This window comes from Somniosus microcephalus, chromosome 10 (genome assembly GCF_052327205.1).
Source record: "Somniosus microcephalus isolate GS21.2 chromosome 10, FLI_Smic_1.0, whole genome shotgun sequence".
NCBI classification, from domain to species: Eukaryota; Metazoa; Chordata; class Chondrichthyes; order Squaliformes; family Somniosidae; genus Somniosus; species Somniosus microcephalus.
In genome coordinates this window covers 157420582-157439216 of record NC_140996.1, presented here as the reverse complement: position 1 = coordinate 157439216, position 18635 = coordinate 157420582, and the positions used below count along the sequence as shown (strand labels likewise).

At 41.2% G+C, this 18635-nt stretch overlaps 1 protein-coding gene across 4 annotated transcripts in view; it reads right to left on the bottom strand.

The window, feature by feature from the left end:
• The window catches only part of ranbp2 (RAN binding protein 2), a 69564-nt gene that overhangs the window by 2547 nt on the left and 48382 nt on the right, over positions 1-18635 (bottom strand). For 2 of the 4 annotated variants that reach the window (XM_085999020.1, XM_085999022.1), the window contains 11 exons: positions 14986-15126; positions 14314-14397; positions 14147-14236; positions 13963-14070; positions 13815-13886; positions 12444-12649; positions 11677-11905; positions 6951-7043; positions 5050-5192; positions 1791-2064; positions 1195-1529 (listed from right to left, as the gene is read on the bottom strand). In XM_085999020.1, coding sequence (XP_085855146.1) covers positions 1195-1529; positions 1791-2064; positions 5050-5192; positions 6951-7043; positions 11677-11905; positions 12444-12649; positions 13815-13886; positions 13963-14070; positions 14147-14236; positions 14314-14397; positions 14986-15126 — 1775 coding nt within the window. The remainder of the gene's footprint in view (positions 1-1194; positions 1530-1790; positions 2065-5049; positions 5193-6950; positions 7044-11676; positions 11906-12443; positions 12650-13814; positions 13887-13962; positions 14071-14146; positions 14237-14313; positions 14398-14985; positions 15127-18635) is intronic. The other 2 variants (XM_085999021.1, XM_085999023.1) reach the window with 1 other exon arrangement.

Sequence of the window (18635 nt, the reverse complement as noted above, 5' to 3'; positions counted from 1 at the left end):
TTCATTCAAAAGCCCGCAAAATATCTGTGGGCAGCTGTCAGCGCAGTGAACGGCGAGCGCTGTTCCTTTGCCACTGACCGTGAAATCAGGGCCATTGTTTCTCAGACCAGGACCTTGCTGTGTGCAAATTGGCTGTTGCGTTTCCTACATTACTTTCAGACTGGGCAGTTAAGTGGCAAATTAACTTTAACAGATAAATGTGAAGTGATGCACTTTGATAGGAAAATTAGAAACATTACCTACACCATAGAAAATAAGAAAATGAGTAGGGTAGAAGAACAAAGGGATATAGGGATACAGGTGAACAAATTAAAAGCAGCATTGCAAGTCAGCAAAGCAATTAAAAATGCTAACAAAGCACAGGGATTTATTTCTATGGGTATAGAATTCAAAAGTAGTGAAGATATGTTAATCTTGCATAGGACCCTGGTCAGGCAGCACTTAGAGTACTGTGCACAGTTCTGGTCTCCATACTATAAATAAGGATATAGAAGCACTGGAGAAAGTACTGGGCTAGAGGTGACCTGATAGAGGTCTTTAAAATTAATGGGCTGTACAGGGTAGATGTGGAGAGAATGTTTCCACTTGTGGAGAATCCAAAACTAGGGGCCATAAATACAAGACAGTTAACTAATAAATCCAAAAGGGAAATGAGAAATATCTTTGCTCAGTGGTTAGAATGTGGAATTGCTACCACAAGAAGTGGTTCAGGCAAATAGCTTAGATGCTTTCAAAAGGAAACTAGATGAGTACATGAGAGAAAAAGGAATAGAAAGATATGCTCAAAAGCCGAGATGAGGTATATGTAATGGGAGGAGACTGGTGTGGAGTATAAACACCAGCACAGACTATTTGGGCCGAATGGCCTGTTTCCGTGCTGTATATTCTATGTAATTCTTGGTGCCTTTGGTGATAATTTGTGCTATGGACTTGTGTTCACTTGGAACTGGCCTGCAATTGTCCAAATACACAGCCCTCTCAGCAAGAGCAGAGACTTTGAACCCATTAACTTTGGGCTAGCTGGGTTCTACTAGCCAATCTGCAACTTACTGGATCAACTACTCACCCTGGCCATCTTTTAACAAAAAACAAGATATTGGCATACATTTTATATTACAGCTACAAACAGCATACATCTGCCAAAAACAAAAAGATCAGTTCCAATACAAGTAGGGACAGAAGGTAACTAATTACCTGGCAAACAAATTCTGGAATAACCCGGTGAAATATTGAGTTTTTAAATCCAAAACCCTTCTCTCCAGTGCAGAGGGCCCTGAAGTTTTCAGCTGTTTGTGGAACATTATTTGCTAGCAGTTCCATAGTAATTCGCCCCAAGATCTCCTCACCAGCTGATACATCAAAATAAACAACAGGATTGCTGCTATCTGATAGGGCCATAACTTGGGATTCCTCAGATTTTTGGAGCTGTGAAAGTGCATTTTGACATTCTTCAAACTTCTTTTTGTACACAGCAGCCAACTCTGGAGTTTTGAATCGGACAGCAAGTTGTTCTATTTTTGCTTCTCCATCTGAAAAAGTACCAACAGGTATATTACTTTTCTGGCTAGTAGGCAGGGGCAATTTATATTCTTTTATCAGAACGATGTCCAAATAATTTAATGCTAAAATAGTTTTTGTGCTTTCTCCACTAGAGCTCTAAAAGAATTAAAGACTATGCAGAATACTAAAATTATTCAATGGAATACAACTAAGTAGTGATCACAACTGACTGACTACATATTTTTTTAATAAACAGTGCCACTATCTGAATAATGCAGGACAGAACTCACCAGTGTAATCTGCTGCAGTCCAGACAAATGCATTACTTGATGTATTCATTAATTTGAGTTCCATTTCCTCAGTAATAACATGGTTTGCACAGACCTTGAGAACTTGTTCTCTCCTCATCAAAATACGGTAACATTGCTTTTGGGAGTGATACAGAATTTTTAGATCTCCAACACCACGTTCTTTCCACTGAGAAGTGTCTCGGTCCCAGCGATACAGTTTACATCTTTCCTTAAATATAACTTCCTCATCCTCTTCACCAGATTTTGTCTCAACCTAGTAGCATTAATAGCATTTATTAATAATAATTTACAAAATTGCTGGTATGTGAATTTCATTGGCAATCAACTTTCCTAAGATTTCTGTAACTCCAAAGAAACGAACGTTGGGCAGTACTAGTGTCACAATATTAGTTACTGACCTAGGTGACAAAGATCATATACAAATTAGATGGGGATAAAAAGTAATTAGACAACTAAGTTTAAGTTATACATAGAAATAGAAGAGCAAATATATATGCAAATTTCTGAGAAGTGCAAAGGCAATAGGGGATTTCAACTACCCTAATATAAAATCAGTGTAAAAGGTACAGATCGGACAGAATTCTTAAAATGCATTCAGGAGAACTTTTTTAGCCAGTACATAGCAATACAATACAAATCGCTTTATTGGCATGATAAGGTACATCTTATGTTGCCAAAGCATCAAAATACATTTATGGTTGAACACATAAACGCGGTTCCATTCATACAGTGTATAAACAGGTATATCCCTGAGTTTATAAATATATTTTCGCCTTGTTTATATATACTCTTGTCTTAGTTTACTGGTTGTCCCTCTGTTCATGGCAAGCTGTAACATAGTGTGCCGCCAGTGTTACACAGCTTCTCTCCTCCCCCAGTAGGAATGGGAGTTTTTGGTTGTCAGTCAGATTTCTGAATTCAGGGCATATTTGTGAGAATTTTTGATAGAAATTCTCTCTGATGCCCTGATATTTTCCACAGGCTGTGAGGAAGTGCATCTCTGTCTCAACTACTCCCTGACTGCAGTGAGAGCATATCCTGTCTTCTCTTGGCAGCCTGGTCTGCCTGTGTCTGCCTTTTTCGATCGCTAGGCTATGTTCGCTAAGTCTGTACCTTGTCAAGGTTCTTCTCAGTTTGTTATCCTTTACCATGGTCAGGTAATCAGCTATGTTGTATTGTCTGTTTAGGGCCAAGTAGCAATTGAGTTTGCTTTGGGTTTTTGTTGTTTCTGCCCAATATGACAGATATTTTTCCTTTTGCTTAGTGACGATTGTGTTGGGTCGAATTCTTTGTGTTACCCTGTCACTGTCCTGGGGCCACAAGCCCAACAAGAGTTCTGGACTTCGTTTTAGGGAATGAAGCTGGGCAGGTGGAATGAATATCAATGGGAGATCATCATAATTCAGTTAGATTTAGCGTAGTTATGGAAAATGACAAAGATAGGCCAAGAGTAGACCAGGAGTAAGTCTTTAATTGGGGAAAAGGCCAATTTTACTAAGCAGAGATGTGATTTAGCAAAAGTGGACTGGAAACAGCTACTTGAAGGTACATCAGTCTCAGAGCAGTGGGAAGCATTCAAGGAAAAGGGTGGGACTCCCAAATCTAGAGCTCCCTGGATGTCAAGGAGCATACAGGGTAGGGTAAGGAAAAAAGGGAAGCTTTTGTCAGATACCGAGAGCTCAATATTGCAGAAAGCCTAGAGTATAGAAAGTGCAAGGGTGAAATTAAAAAGGAAATTAAGAAAGCAAAGAGAGGGCATGAAAATTATTGGCAAGTGAAATCAAGGAAAACCCAAAGATGTTTTATAAATACATAAAGAGCAAGAGGATAACTAAGAAAAGAGTAGGGCCTATTAGAGACCAGAGGTAAACTGCGTGTGGAGACTGAAGAAGTGGCTATGGTTCTCAATGAATACTTTGTGTCTGTCTTCACAAAAGAGAGGGACGGTGCAAACATTTTAGTTAAGGAGGAGTGTGAAATATTAGATGAGATAAACAGTGAGAGAGGATATATTAAGGGGTTTAGCATCTTTGAAAGAAGATGAATTGCCAGGCCCAGATGAAATGTATTCCAGGCTGTTAAGAGAAGCAAGGCGGGAAATAGCAGAGGTTCTGGCCATCATTTTCCAATCATCTCTGGCTACAGGCGTGGTGCCGGAGGACTAACAATGTTGTACCGTTGTTTAAAAAGGGAGAAAGGGATATACCGAGTAATTACAGGGCAGTCAGCTTAACCTCAGTGGTGGGCAAATTATTGGAAAAAATTCTGAGGGACAGTATTAATCTTCATTTAGAAAGGCACGGATTAATAAAGGACAGTCAGCATGGATTTGTTAAGGGAAAGTCGTGTCTGACTAGCTTGATTGAAATTTTGAGGTGGTAACAAGGAGGAACAATGCGGGTAGTGCGTTTGATGTAGTCTACTTGGATTTTAGCAAGACTTTTGATGATGTCCCACATGGCAGACTGGTCAGAAAGTAAAAACCCATCGGATCCAAGGGAAAGTGGCAGGTTAGATCCAAAATTGGCTCAGTGGCTGGAAGCAAAGGCCAATGGTCGACGGGGGTGTGTGTATGTGACTGAAAGGCTGTTTCCAGTGGGGTTCCACAGGGCTCCGTACTAGGTCCCTTGCTTTTTGTGGTATATATCAGTGATTTAGGCTTTAGTGTAGGTGCCATGAATAAGAGGTTTGCAGATGATACAATAATTGGCCGTGTGGTTGATAATGAAGAAGATGTAGACTGCAGGAAGATATCAATGGACTGGTCAGGTGGGCAGAAAAGTGGCAAATCGAATTCAATCAGGAGAAGTGAGGTAATGCATTTGGGTAGGGCTAACAAGGCAAGTGAATACACAAAAAAAGGTAGGATACTGAGAAGTGTAGAGGAACATAGGAACCTTGGAGTGCATGTTCACAGATCCCTGAGGTAGCAGGACAGATAGATAAGGTGGTTAAGGCATACGGGATACTTTCCTTTCTTAGCTGTGTTTCTTAGCCTGTTTAAGAAAACTAACAACTTTTTAACTATGCTACAGAATACTTATTATTTATGGACTTACTAAACCAATTATTTATGGAAATTTGACCATTAAGTAATTGACCAATGGGTAACGAATGGGATACAATAAATGCGAAGTGTTACTTTAAATAAATTTATCACCACCACAAATGCCAATGACTTCACAGACCTGCAATGATTAACCGATAGCACAGTTGGATCAATTACTTTGCTTTTTACCTCGGGTAAAGAAACTATTGGCTCAAAGTGGATATCATCACTAGATACCACATCAGCACCACCATCTTCAGCTTCACCTGGAGTTCTGGGCACCATTGAAGTAAACACAACATTTCCTGCATTTGCCCATATGAAATTGGATTCTGGGTTTTTTGGGAAAAAAAGTTGCGTTATCAAGAGCATAACAGAAAATAAAATGGCATCTAATTTGATCATTCCCAGCAGTTTATCAGTGACCATTTGTGCAGAATTATGCAAGCAAATTGCCACAATCAGGAAAAACTAGCATAGTTTTCAAAAAAGCACAAAAAGCCACCAACAATTTGAAGTGCAATGAAACTGGGCACCTTATTTGCAGGCAGTACAATTTATGAAGAAAATATCCAAACTATGAACAGGTACAGGTAGACTATCCTTTATCCGAAAACCTCGGGACCAGCCGTTTCGGAGAATTTTGGATTTCGGAAGGTGGGTCGGCGGGGGTGGGGGGGTCGTGCGCACGACCCCCCCCCCCCCCCCCCCCCCCGCGGACCCCCACCGGCCCCGACCCCCGCCGACTTACGGTCGGGGTCGGCGGGTCGTGTGCACGACTTACACTGACGCTCAGCGTAAGTTGGCGGGGGTCGGGGCCGGCGGGGGTCCGCGCGCACGACTTACGCTGAACGAAAAAACCTTCGGTTTTTAGAGGGTTTCGGTTTCCGGAAGTTCGGATAAAGGGTAGTCCACCTGTATTCACTTATAAACTTCACTCAAAAAAGGTTCCAGTTACCAAATTGTAAAATTAATAGGACAAATACATAAAAGCTTTGTGTAAAAAAAAACCTTCTCATTTATCAGCAGTTAAACAATAAATTGGCCGAAACAAGAACACTTGACATTTGCAAACTTTCATTTTGTATTTACTAACATTTGTTTACTTGAGTGGGCAAAACTGCTCAGTTTATTTATGAAAGCTGTAACTGCTATATAGTTTTATACAATAAAGCAATGTTTTAAAAAAAATAAATAGCAAAGTGAAGATTTGAGTAAACAATTAAGCTTCGAAAGTTTCATGCAGCCAAGACTCAGGAATAATAACAGGACAGTGGGATGCACTGGTGTCCGTTTAAAATGGAGTGATTAGGAAATGATTTTTTGCCTACAACTCAATGTTTCCTCTTTCCTCCTGACTCATGCCGACTTGCAGCTCACTTGGATGGCAGCAGCCTTTAGTGAACCAGTTGGATTTTTACAACAATCTGACAGCTTCTTGGTCACTTTTACAGACACCAAATTTTATTTCCAAACTGCCATGGTGGGATATGAACTCACATTGGCAATCTGTCACTATTTGGGGGGGGGGGGGGGGGGCGCGGAGGGAAGGGTGCACCACAGATAAGCAAACATCCACAAACCTGCACTTTGCAGCAGTATCACAGATGTCAGGAGTGGGCATGCCAGCTGATTTGCCTGTTGTATAGCCTGGGAATACTGAGGCCAACTGCAACATACGCTCACCCTGGCCAAGGTGAGATAACAGCAAGGATCAGATATCAAACATAGGCCATTCCTGGTCTGTAAAGCACAGTTCAAAACAAAGCAATACACTGAGACACGGAGAAGCAGAGCTCCCAATTTCAGTACTGCTTTTGGGAAATTCACTTCCTAAAAAGGGGAACGGGCATCAATAATCCAGGCTGCTCTCTGGTACCTCTTAAAGGCCAGTCGATCCCAGCAGGGAAGTAATCTGAGGAGACTAACTGGTATACAAAAGTCAGGAAATTAAACTGTATGATTACAAAGAGAAAATGCTTATGTTTTGCTATAATCCATTGTTGATCTTTACGTATCCTTGACGAACATAAGAGCTTGTACCATATAAAATGTTATTTTTAGTTATAAAACTGCAACTCAGATGCTACCTTTCGGCACAAATGCATATCCTTCTGTACACTCTGCAGCCAAATCTGCGAAAGAAAATCCTTTAGAGTCACCAAATTCAAATGCGCAATGCTCTGGAAGGTGACAAAAAAATTGCATTAAGAACAAATACAAATCAAATTCATTAGTAAATGCTTTGCAACCTAGATAAAACATAAGCAATTGTCAATTCACCATTGGGTATGTCATTAAACAATGACGACTAGTCATAAAGTTTCAAATAGGCACTGTATTTCACTGTCATTTTAAACAGCTATTTAAGTTGTATAATTTTTTGAAGGTACTATTTCAGTGTGTATAAAACATCACGGTTTTAAATACTGAGCAACTTCCAAGAGAACCCACTTCAAGATAATTCTTAAAACGTGTGCCACAGTAGTCTTCAGAACAACAAATTTAACCAAGTGAAATAACAGAAAATGGTGGAAAAACTCAGCAGGCCAGGCAACATCCGTGGAGAGAAAATAGAGTCACTGTTTCGGGTCAAACCCTTTGGCAAGACTGAAGGCCAGGCTGGGAGAAAACAAAAGTGAAGAGACATTAAGAGGTATTCAAAACGAGACGAGATGGTGATAGGACTAGTGGAGACAAAAGACGGCTCTAGATGAGGTGTGAAATGTGCTGGCAGAGTGAGAGACAGCTGCCATGTGGGAAGAGAAAAAAAGGGGAGAGGGCGGAAGGGCCAAAACAAAGGTGTGGATAAAAAAATAAGTAAAAATGTAATGGGGGCCGAGGTTATGATCTGAAATTGTTGAACTCGATATTGAGTCCGAAAGGCTGTAAAGTGCCTAATCGGAAGATGAGGTGCTGTTCCTCGAGCTTACGCTGAGCTTCCATGGAACAGTGCTAAGAGTCCGAGTACAGTGAGGTCTGAGTGGGAGTGGAGCAATGAATTAAAATGACAGGCGACCGGAAGCTCGGGGTCATCCTTACGGACTGAACGGCGGTGTTCCGCAAAGCAGTCACCCAATCTGTGTTTGGTCTCCCCAATGTAGAGGAGACCACATTGTGAGCAGCGAATACAGTATACCAGATTGCAAGAAGTACAAGTAAATTGCTGTTTCACCTGGAAGGGGTGTTTGGGGCCCTGGACAGTGGGAAAGGGGGAGGTATAAGGGCAGGTATTGCATCTCCTGCGCTTGCACGGGAAGGTGCCGGGCGAAGGGGAAGGAGAGCTGAGGGCGATAGAGGAGTGGACTAGGGTGTCTCGGAGGGAGCGGTCCCTACGGAATACTGAAAGGGGAGGGGAGGGGGAAGATGCGTTTGGTGGTGGGATCACTTGAGGTGGCGGAAATGGCGGAGGATGATCCGTTGAATGTGGAGGCTGGTGGGGTGAAAGGTGAGGACAAGGGGAACCCTATCGCGGTTCCAGGGAGGGAGGGGCAGGGGTGAGGGCAGAAGTGCGGGAGATAGAACGGACACGGTCAAGGGCCGTGTCAACCATAGTAGAGGGGAATCCTCGGTTGAGGAAAAAGGAAGACATGTCGGAAGCACTGGTGTAGAAGGTGGCATCGTCGGAGCAGATGCGACGGAGACGGAGAAACTGGGAGAATGGAATAGAGTCCTTACAGGAGGCGGGGTGGGAGGAAGTGCAGTCCAGGTAGCTGTGGGAGTCAGTGGGCTTGTAGTGAATGTTGGTCAATAACCTATCCCCAGAGATGGAGACGGAGAAGTCGAGGAAGGGAAGGGAAGAGTCGGAGATGGACCATGCGAAGGTGAGGGAAGGGTGGAAATTGGAGGCAAAGTGAATGAAATTGTCTAGTTCAGGGCGAGAGCAGGAAACGGCACCAATACAGTCATCAATGTACCGGAAAAAGAGGTGAGGGAGGGGACCCAAGTAGGACTAGAACAAAGAGTGTTCCACATATCCCACGAAAAGGCAGGCATAGCTAGGACCCATGGCAACACCTTTGATTTGGAGGAAATGAGTGGAGTCAAAGGAGAAGTTGTTCAATGTGATAACAAGTTCAGCCAGGCAGAGGAGGGTAGTGGTGGATGGAGACTGGTCAGGCCTCTGTTCAAGGAAGAAGTGGAGCGCTCTCAGTCCATCCTGGTGGGGGATGGAGGTGTAGAGGGATTGTACGTCCACGGTAAAAAGGAGGCGGTTGGGGCCAGGAAAATGGAAACTGTTAAAGTGGCGGAGGGTGTCCGAAGAGTCGCGGATGTAGGTGGGAAGAGACTGGACAAGGGGAGAAAAGAGAGTCGAGATAGGAAGAGATAAGTTCGGTGGGGCAAGAACAGGCTGAAACAATGGGTCTACCAGGGCAGTCCTGTTTGTGGATCTTGGGAAGGAGGTAGAAGCGGGCTGTGCGGGGTTGGTGGCTGTGGAGGGGGGGGGGTGGGAAAGCTCTCTAGAGGAGATGAGGTCAGTGACAGTCTTGGAAACGGTGGCTTGATGTTCGGTAGTGGGGTCATGGTCCAGGTGGAGGTAGGAGGTGGTGTCGGAGAGTTGGCGTTCAGCTTCCGCTAGGTAGAGGTTCCTTACTCCAGTGTAGGGTCTGGTAAAATATGCACACTATTTTTACCTTGGAGCTTTGTTTAAATCCAGTCCAGAGCTGGGATGAAAGTTTCTTCTCTGCTTGCTCTAAACTGAAAAAACTAGATCATTTTACCTCCGTTCTTATAGGTCCACAGCACAAACCATGACTGCAGCAATCATCTCTTAGCCACAAATATATTTAGTTCTATGCTTAAGGCACATTTTTTGGAGCACAGCAGAGAGGGGTTTCAAGTCTATTTAGACTAGAACCCAGGGACCCCAAGGGTAAGTGAAGTGATCCCTATGGTCATTAGATTCCTAGATTAGTTATTTCTGTAGTTGTACACTGATAATACATCTTTGGTCTGGGTAGCTGCCCTTTTTTTTGGAAGTTAGGATGGGCCGCCTATCCCTCAGGAGTGTGTCAATGTTTAAAGGCTGTATTATATCAGTCCTGGGAAAGTAAAACTGTTTCAGGCCTCACTTTCGTAAGCACAAAATAATCACCGTGTAACATTTTAGGATTATTGGGCAGACATAGAATTTGGGATAAAGTAGTTCAAATTCAAGATAGCCATCAGCTGTCCAACGATTTAATTTTTTAAGTATCTGCCACAAATCTGAAAATGTTACATCAAATGTTACATCCTAGAGGGTTGTATTGTGAAACCAATTTTCTTCAAACAATATGGATCCTTCACACTATTAAAAGAATGAAATTGCATTAATAGTGCAATTCACATCATCAGTACATTCCAAAGTGCTTCACAGTCAATGAATTAAATTTTGATGTGTAGTCATTACGTAGACAAACACAGAAGGACAGGTTAGGGTATGTGGCTCAAATAAACATACGGCGTATAAGGAACTGAATGAATTGCAGGCACAAATTCAACTTAGAGGGTACAACATGGTAGTCGTTACTGAGACATGGCTGCATGACGGTCAGGACTTGGAACTGAATATACCAGGTTATAAAGTCTACAGGAAGGATAAGGAATCTGGTAGAGGGGGGAAAAAGAGTAGCATTAGTGATTATGGATGAAATTACTTATAAGAGATGATATAACAAGAGGTAAGCAGGCAGTGGAGACTCCATGGGTAGAATTAAAAAATAGAAAAGGATTGAAGACTGTAGTGGAAGTTGTGTATCGGCCCCCTGGTAGCAGCTGTGAAGTGGCAGAATGTATAAATGCAGAGATTGGACAGGAATGTAGTAAAGGCAGAGTGGTTTAAATAGGGGTTTTTAAACTTCCATATAGATTGGGATAGGCAGATGAGTTATGTAAGAAAGGTAGCGAACTTTGAGTGCGCTCAGGATACTTTTCTGCAATATGTCCTAGAACCAATAAGGGGGCAGGCCATATTAGATTTAATAGTGAGTAATGTGTCAACGGTGCATTAACATTTATCTAATAGCGACCATAATATGATCGAGTTCAATGTTGTGTTTGAAAGGGAGAAACACAAAACAGCTAAGATTTTAGATTTAGGTAAGGCCAACTTCAACCGGATGAGAGAGACACTATCCATTGTAAACTGGGCAAATCTGTTAATGGGTAAAACGACAGGTGATCAGTGGAAGGTGATCAAATAATTTATTGTGATACAGAACCAGTTTATACCCCTAAGGGGCAAGATCTCTACTTGCCAAAAAACAAAAACAGCTATCGACGACTAGAGGTAAGGGACAACGTAAAACTAAAAGAATAAGCATACAAGAATGCAAAAAAGCAGAGATTCTGGCGAATGGGAGATACACAAAATATGACAAAACAGATAGTAGGAGCTACAAAAAGGGAGTATGAAAAGAAACTTGCATGGGATATCAAAATCAACACTAAAAACTTTTACAAGTATGAAAACTAAAGACACTTTTGCTCTAATTAAACTCTTTTCAAACCAATGGACAAATTAAAAAAAAAAAACCAAGGTGCATCCAAATTGAAAAGCAGCCTTAGCCCCTTCTTAAATAAAAACAAACTACATAAGTTTGTCTGAAAAAATTAACCATCCTCAGTGTCCAGAATATATTGCAACCCATTAGGTTTAGGAATGATTTCAATACATGATCCACAACAACCCACCACTTGATGGATCCTCACAAACAAGTTTTTCCTCTTTTTACTCCCCCAGTTATGCCTCCCTTTTAACAAATCTGGAGGATTGTTGTACTTCCATTACATTCAGCCAAAGGGAATAATTTCACATTAATTCTTCCCACCTACCAGCCCTTTTTGTACCTCGAGTAGTAGAATCAGGTTCCATTTCTTTTTTAGTTGATAAATCAATGGGCCTGCCGTCGTCCGCATCTGGGAATTCTGCCTTATGTACAAATTGTGTTGTAGAGTCTGGTTCAGCCTCTGAAACAATAGCTGGTGCAGCAGCAGTCTGTTCATTCAACTGGACTGTGGAAGCTACATCAGTGGAGCTGCTGATGATTTCTTCTTGTGCTATCTGGAACAAAAATTACAACATCCTAATTAACTGCAATTAAATACAGAGTCCACAAATGACATTTGTTAATGTCTGAAAACTAAAGACACTTTTGCTCTAATTAAACTCATCCTAATGGCTTCTATATTAAAATAGTAATAGGTCAATTTAGAAACAAAGTAAGGATATTCTTGATTTTTATTTTAAACCAAACATGAGCATGCTACGCATTTTAAACCAAATATCACAACATTAAATACTAACTTGTCAAATACAAAGCCACTCCAGGCACAAAATGCAACTGAACTCCAGGAACAGCAAACTTTTGGTAAATGTCAAATCAGTAAATGTTTACTTTATTGGAAAAGTAAAGCTTCAATTTTGTTACCCGGCGAATACAAATGTCTACTTCCAAAAGAGATGTGATGTGAACATTTGGGACAATATTTGAATGTGCTGATTAGGAGCAGCTGTATGTTGGAGTTACAATGCACTGCATGAGGGACATTACCTGTGTCCATGATTCCACTGGTTACAATCAAGACATTTTTAATCTCACCTGAAATTCCCTGATTTTTCTCATTTCAGTCTCAAAGTCATCATCTTCTTTCTCTCCTTCAGTATCACTGCTTATACCACAAAAGAAGGTAGGAGGAAGCGACAGCTTTTCAGCCTTCAACTTCTCTTGAAGGGTTGGCACCTTCTCCCACACAAGGATACAGTCTTTGTCACCATCTTCTACTGTATTATCTCCACTGGAGTCCACTACAAAAAGTACAAGGTCACAAAAGATACTAGAGAAAGAAAAAATGCTATCCCAAACTTGAAAAGTGACTTATTTAGTATCGGTTAGTGTCTAATAAATCAAATTTTAACTTGTAAGTCGCGCTTCCCTTCAAAAAGACAGAATTCTGAAGGACTATACCTCTTTCCTCACACCCCAATTTTTTTTCTAGGCTTGGGATGAGAAAAACTGAATTTCATAATGCAATGTCAACCTCAAACAAGTCAACTTCCCCATCAATCCTTCAAGAATGGAAATGAAAGCCACCAGTCGTTCTACTTGTCTCAGGAAATTAAAGCATGGCTCTAAGGCACATACAGTTTCTAGGAACAGGCACAATCTACATGGTACCCAAAGCTTTAACAAAGGATATTGGTGTTGGAATGAATGAGCCAGAGAGGTCAATCAATCAGTGATGTTGGAGTAGGGAAACGAATGGGACAAAACTAGCCCCCATTAAATTTCAAGAAATTAGGTTTGAAGTATTTGGAAGGGATAAAATTTAAATTTATACCACTGAACATGACTCCTGTACCTAGTGATGCAATTCGGCTTTGTGGTTTTACTACCACCAGACAACCAATTGTCTAAATTTGGCGGGGGGGGGGGGGGGGGGGGGGTGGGGAGAGAAAGAGAACAGGGACGCATGAGTCATGCAGTTGGGAGCGGAGTGGACGAGAGTATTACAGTTGGGAGCAACTACCATTTTGGGAAAATTCTGGATGTCCTGAATGGAAGAATTTTATTACTCCCGTTACATAATGTTTGGGTACCTTTGTTCTGTAGAATTCTCATTATGAAAGTACGCATCCTTTCTTCAAAATGCAATGCCTATATTATATGTAATATCTACTTGCATTTTTCATCCAGAATACATAAAGCTTCGTCCTTTTTCAGACAACAAAGCTCTTCAGTAGACCACAATTAGTAGTTGTTAATGTGGCATTAGACAATCTCAGATTTAGAAACACCAGTTTATGCACACACCAAAAATTATACATCAACTGAGCCACAAACTTGTAGCCAGCTACTAACACCATCCAATTACGTTTGCAGGTGCCAAAACTAGTATCAAATGCTCAGATCTAAATTACAGATCCATATGGACAATCGTTACAGAAATATAAAAACATTTAAAATGCATACCTGCTGCACAGGACTTATGCTCCCTTTGCTCATCTGCATATAGCTTTCTATCAGTAGTTTCCAAGGATGTGCCTTGAATAGGAAAATGTTGAGTTAAAACTTTTGACACCCTCAAATCACATGGAAATTTTCTGTACAAAATCTGTACCTGTTTCAACAGAGACTTGCTGCCATGACTCATCTTGGTACGCCCATTCACTTTGCTGATCTGGGTACAAACTTCCACTAAGCCTTTTATCAGCTTCTGACCTTTTCTCTTAAATATAAAAACAACAATTAGGACAGAGTTATTTTAGTTCCAAAAGGAATATTTGTTAAAGAATTTTATTTACCTGCTTCAGAGAAGTCTTCTGGTTCATTTGGATACAACTGCTCCCTTGGCTCACCTGGATCCAAATTTCTACCAGTTTTCATGATTTCACCTAGCACAGCAAAATTCTAGAATTAATCTTTTGGCATTTTTAATTTATACGGTAGTTTCCCCAATTTCAATTTGTACCTGTGTTAGATGTCTTTTGTTTCTGTGGCTTATCTGGGTACAACTTTCCATTGAGCTTTCTAACAGCAGCTTCATAGTCTTCATCTTAAACAGAAAAAGTTTAATTTGACATCTGTAATTTACAACAAGCTATTTCTAAGTGCAAAACAAATCTAGTTTACAGAATTGTCTCGTGTATTTATAAAGAATTTTTAAAAAATTGTTCTGCCCTTCAATGCTCCAAACAGATTTACACAGATGAGATGACAACCATGTGAGTTGATTACACCTATTAGCCATTAGAAGGTACACAAAAGGAGTCTAGTAATTTAATTTTCTAATCTATGTGGTGCAAAGGGCGGGGGGGGGGGCGGGAGAGAGAGGGGGAGTGGGAGGGGGGCGAGCGGGAGCAGGCCGGGAGTGAGCGAGCGAGAGCAGGCCGGGAGGGGGCAGGGGGGCTGCCGGAGAGAGAGGGGGCGGTAGGCAGCAGGCGACAGAACTGAAAAAGAAACAATTTAGTTTTGGGCTAGTTGGGGTCCCCAGATTGGCAGCTTCGAGAAAAAAATGAATGAATTGGTTCAATTTGCAGTCTTGTATGATTGGTTGTGGCAGCTTTGCTTAAATTATAGACATACACCAATTAAACTATGAACCACCAGTAAAGACTGACATTTTTGTCTCAACATATCTTACCATCCTCATCGTCATCACTGAAATAGCCAGGTTTGTTCTTATAGCAGAAGAATGTTGGAGGAAGTTGCAGTTCTTCTGCAAGAGCTGCTTGTTCAGGTGTGGGTGCCAATACAAAAATAATCTGCACATCTTCATCTCCAACTAAGAAAGAATCAATTGCGTTAACAGTCTTCTAGAAGTGCAGAATTTCTAGATTAGTCAACCCACATCGCCTACAACATCAGCAGACTGAATGCACATCGAAAACCTCTCAAACCCTGTGTTCCTTCCCCACAACCAGCAAGAATTCTCCATGCACATCAATGGTACTCTATATAATGGCACAGCAGAGAGCAGATTACTCCAGCCCATAAATTCTAATTGCATAACAGAAGACTTTGCATCTACAAATAGGAAAATGCCATCATGAGAACATAGCATAATGTTAGCATTCAAATGTATAGCAGAGAAATTATAACCTAAAATGATGCAGATATCAATCTGAACACAAGGTACTTTGAGGTTGAAACCAGCTATTATACAACAATCTTGCATTTGTATAGCACCTTTAAGAAACATTCCCAAGCACTTGAGTAAAAATGAGCACGGAGCATAAGTTAGGACAGGTAAGCAAAGATATGGTTCAATAGCTTTAAGAAGTCATTTCAAAATGCATGGGGGGTGGGGTGGGGAGAGAGAAGTGGGGTAGGATTGATGGCAGAACAAAGGGAGGGATGATGCACTGGAGGCCAGAGATAAAGGAAGATGGTTTGAGCTTCAGCTTTAGCAAACAGTCTTTTATGAGTGACTTTATCAAATGCCTTCTGGAAGTCCATATAAACATAATAAACATTCCAGTGTCACCTCTTCAACAAAATTCATCAGATTCATCAGGCATGACTTACCCATTATAAATCCCTGCTGGTTTTCTGTTCAACTCAATTTTCATGGTGTTCAGTCGCTCTATCCTTAATTATAAACTAGTAATTTCCCAACAACAGATGTTAGGCTAACTGGTCTAAAATTCCCTGGTTTCCCTCGCTCGCCTTTCTTAAATAGCAGAGTGACATACACAATTTTCCAATCTAAAAGGAAGAGTTCCTGAATAGAGAACACTTTGGAAGATTATAGTTAGGGTATCTGCAATGTTCTCACCTACTTTAAAACCCTGGGATGAAAACCATCTGGTCCTGGGGATTTGTCACTCTTCAGTGCCATTATTTTCTTCATTACTGTTATTTTGCTTACATTAATTTTGGCGAGTCCCCGTCTCAATATTAGATGAGGGACTTCAGTTATGCCGAGAGCCTAGAGAAGCTGGGATTGTTTGGCTTAGAGCAGCGAAGGTTATGGGAAGATTTAGTGAAGTGTTCAAAATGATGAAGTGCTTTGATAGAGTAAAGAAGGAATGGTTTCTACTGGCAGATGGGTCAGTAACCAGAGAATACAGATTTAAGGTAACTGGCAAAAGGACTAGAGGGGAGTTGAGAATTTTGAGAGATGATCTGGAATGCACTGCCTGAAAGGGTGGTGGAAGCAGATTCAACAGTAACTTTTAGAAGGGGATTGAAAGGACCAGCGCAGACACGATGGGCCAAATGGCCTCCTTCTGTGCTGTATGATTTCATGGGTACATGTTTCAACACATTAACATACCTGGTACAGTTTATTCTACATCTAATGTTTAACCTATATTTTGGTTAATAGTTCAGAAGCAAAACACTGTTTTCTTTCATTAGAAGCAAGTTCAGTTAATTGAAATCAACCAACTCAAAAAGCAGTTCATGCAAACAGCACACACTCACAGTTTAATAAAACCATGACATTTTTGCAAATACTAATTTAACAATGCTATACTGTTTTAAAAACAATTTAAATCAGTATAGCCAGTGTTAAATTTCTGCTTTTTTAAACAATCCAAAAATGAATTAGTCATATAAAGTAGGCCTTGGAGTGTCACAGATGCCCATGATCCAGGAAGCTGGATGCAAGTGTTGCAAGCTATTTGATCAGGCACTACAAATTTCCAAATATCAGCCAAGCTGACTAATGGAACAAAAGGCAATTATATTAAAATAGTATTGACTATTTCTACTCTAGGTCCTAGTGGACACGTGTCTACAGCACAAAATACTCAATTTAGCACAAATTCACTCACTCTGGAGATTAAAAAGGATGGAAATATTTGCACTGGTAGTTGCAGTGGAAAGGAAGGTGCTACTGGGGTTAGGTTAGAGTAGAGGGAGGTTTACTCTAAATCTGGTCATGTTTGACAGAGACACGAAGTATGAAAAGTGGAAATGTTCCATTCCCCAACAGAGCACTTACTTTAAAAACCACTAAACACAATGGGGCAGTAATTCCTCCCCAAACGCGTGAGTACGGAAGGGGTATTCACGCGTCTGGCCGGAGGAAATGCCGGTTTTCAGCATGCACAGCGCATGCGCTGAAAACCGGCATTTCCTCTCCTCTAACCCAAGAGGTGAAGAGGCTAGCGCGTGCGCTGTAGGGGGCAGCGCGTGCGTCTTGGATTTCCTGTGTTTTGGGGGATTTGCGCATGTGTAAAGGCCTCCGGTCTTTACGCTTGTAAAAAGCATACGTAAGTATTTATTTTTACAGGTAAGTGGTGTTTTAGTGCAATTTAGAAAATTTTTTTCCACAGGTTTATTATTTTAAAGAATCTACAATAAGGTAAGTTTAGTTTTAGACCCTTTTTATTAAAAATTTATTTTTTTCAAAAAAAAAAAAATTGTTTAAATTATTTTGTTTAACTTATTTATACTTAATTTAATGATTGGGATGTTTTTTAAATTTTTATTTAAAGTTTAAATAGTGTTTTGGGCCCCTGTAGTTTTCATGAGTTTGACAGCTATTACTCTCAAACTCATGAACGAACCTTCCCCTCCCCTGATTGGTTGTACAGTGCTCACCTGATCCCAGCCAGCACATCGCACTAACTACGCCGCTGGATCAGGTAAGCACTGCGCGCTGACATCTGAACCGGGCCAGGGACAGGAAATGCAAACAGGCCCGGGATTCAGATGTCAGCGCGCCGGGTGAGTGCAGATCGGGGGCTTGCACGCGCGGCAAGCCCCCGATCCTAATTTCAGGGCCAATGTAGAAAGGGAGGGGCGGGGGGGAGGGGGTGAAATCAATGACTGAAAATTGATGCCTGGACCACAATTCTAAAAGAGGCACTGGCATTCATGCATTAAAAGCAATCTTGCCATAGCAGCCTCATTCTTGAACAGTAGCAGTAGTTAGTTCATAAGATTGTGTTTATAACTTCCATGTACTTAAGTTTGGATTTTCATTCACAAAGTTATGTACAGATCTGTATCAACCCCATAAAATCTGTTGTATGATTAAAGTGCTTCTACCTGGCTAAGGGTGAACACTAACTATGTCACTTCTCCTCCCACCATCTCCCTCTGAACCATGACCTCACTATTGAACACCAAATCATTTCTCAGACTTACCAATCCATATCTCCCTCCTTTACCATCTCCAACTTTAGTCCTCCAAACCTAGTCTGTTGCTACCTCCTTTCAAAATACACAAATAGGACTGTCCTGTTGGACAGAGTTTCACCCTGCTTCTGTCCCCACCAAACTAGTTCTCTCTCATCTGACTTCATTCCTTCTCCACCGTTCTCCCTCCCAACCCCTTTC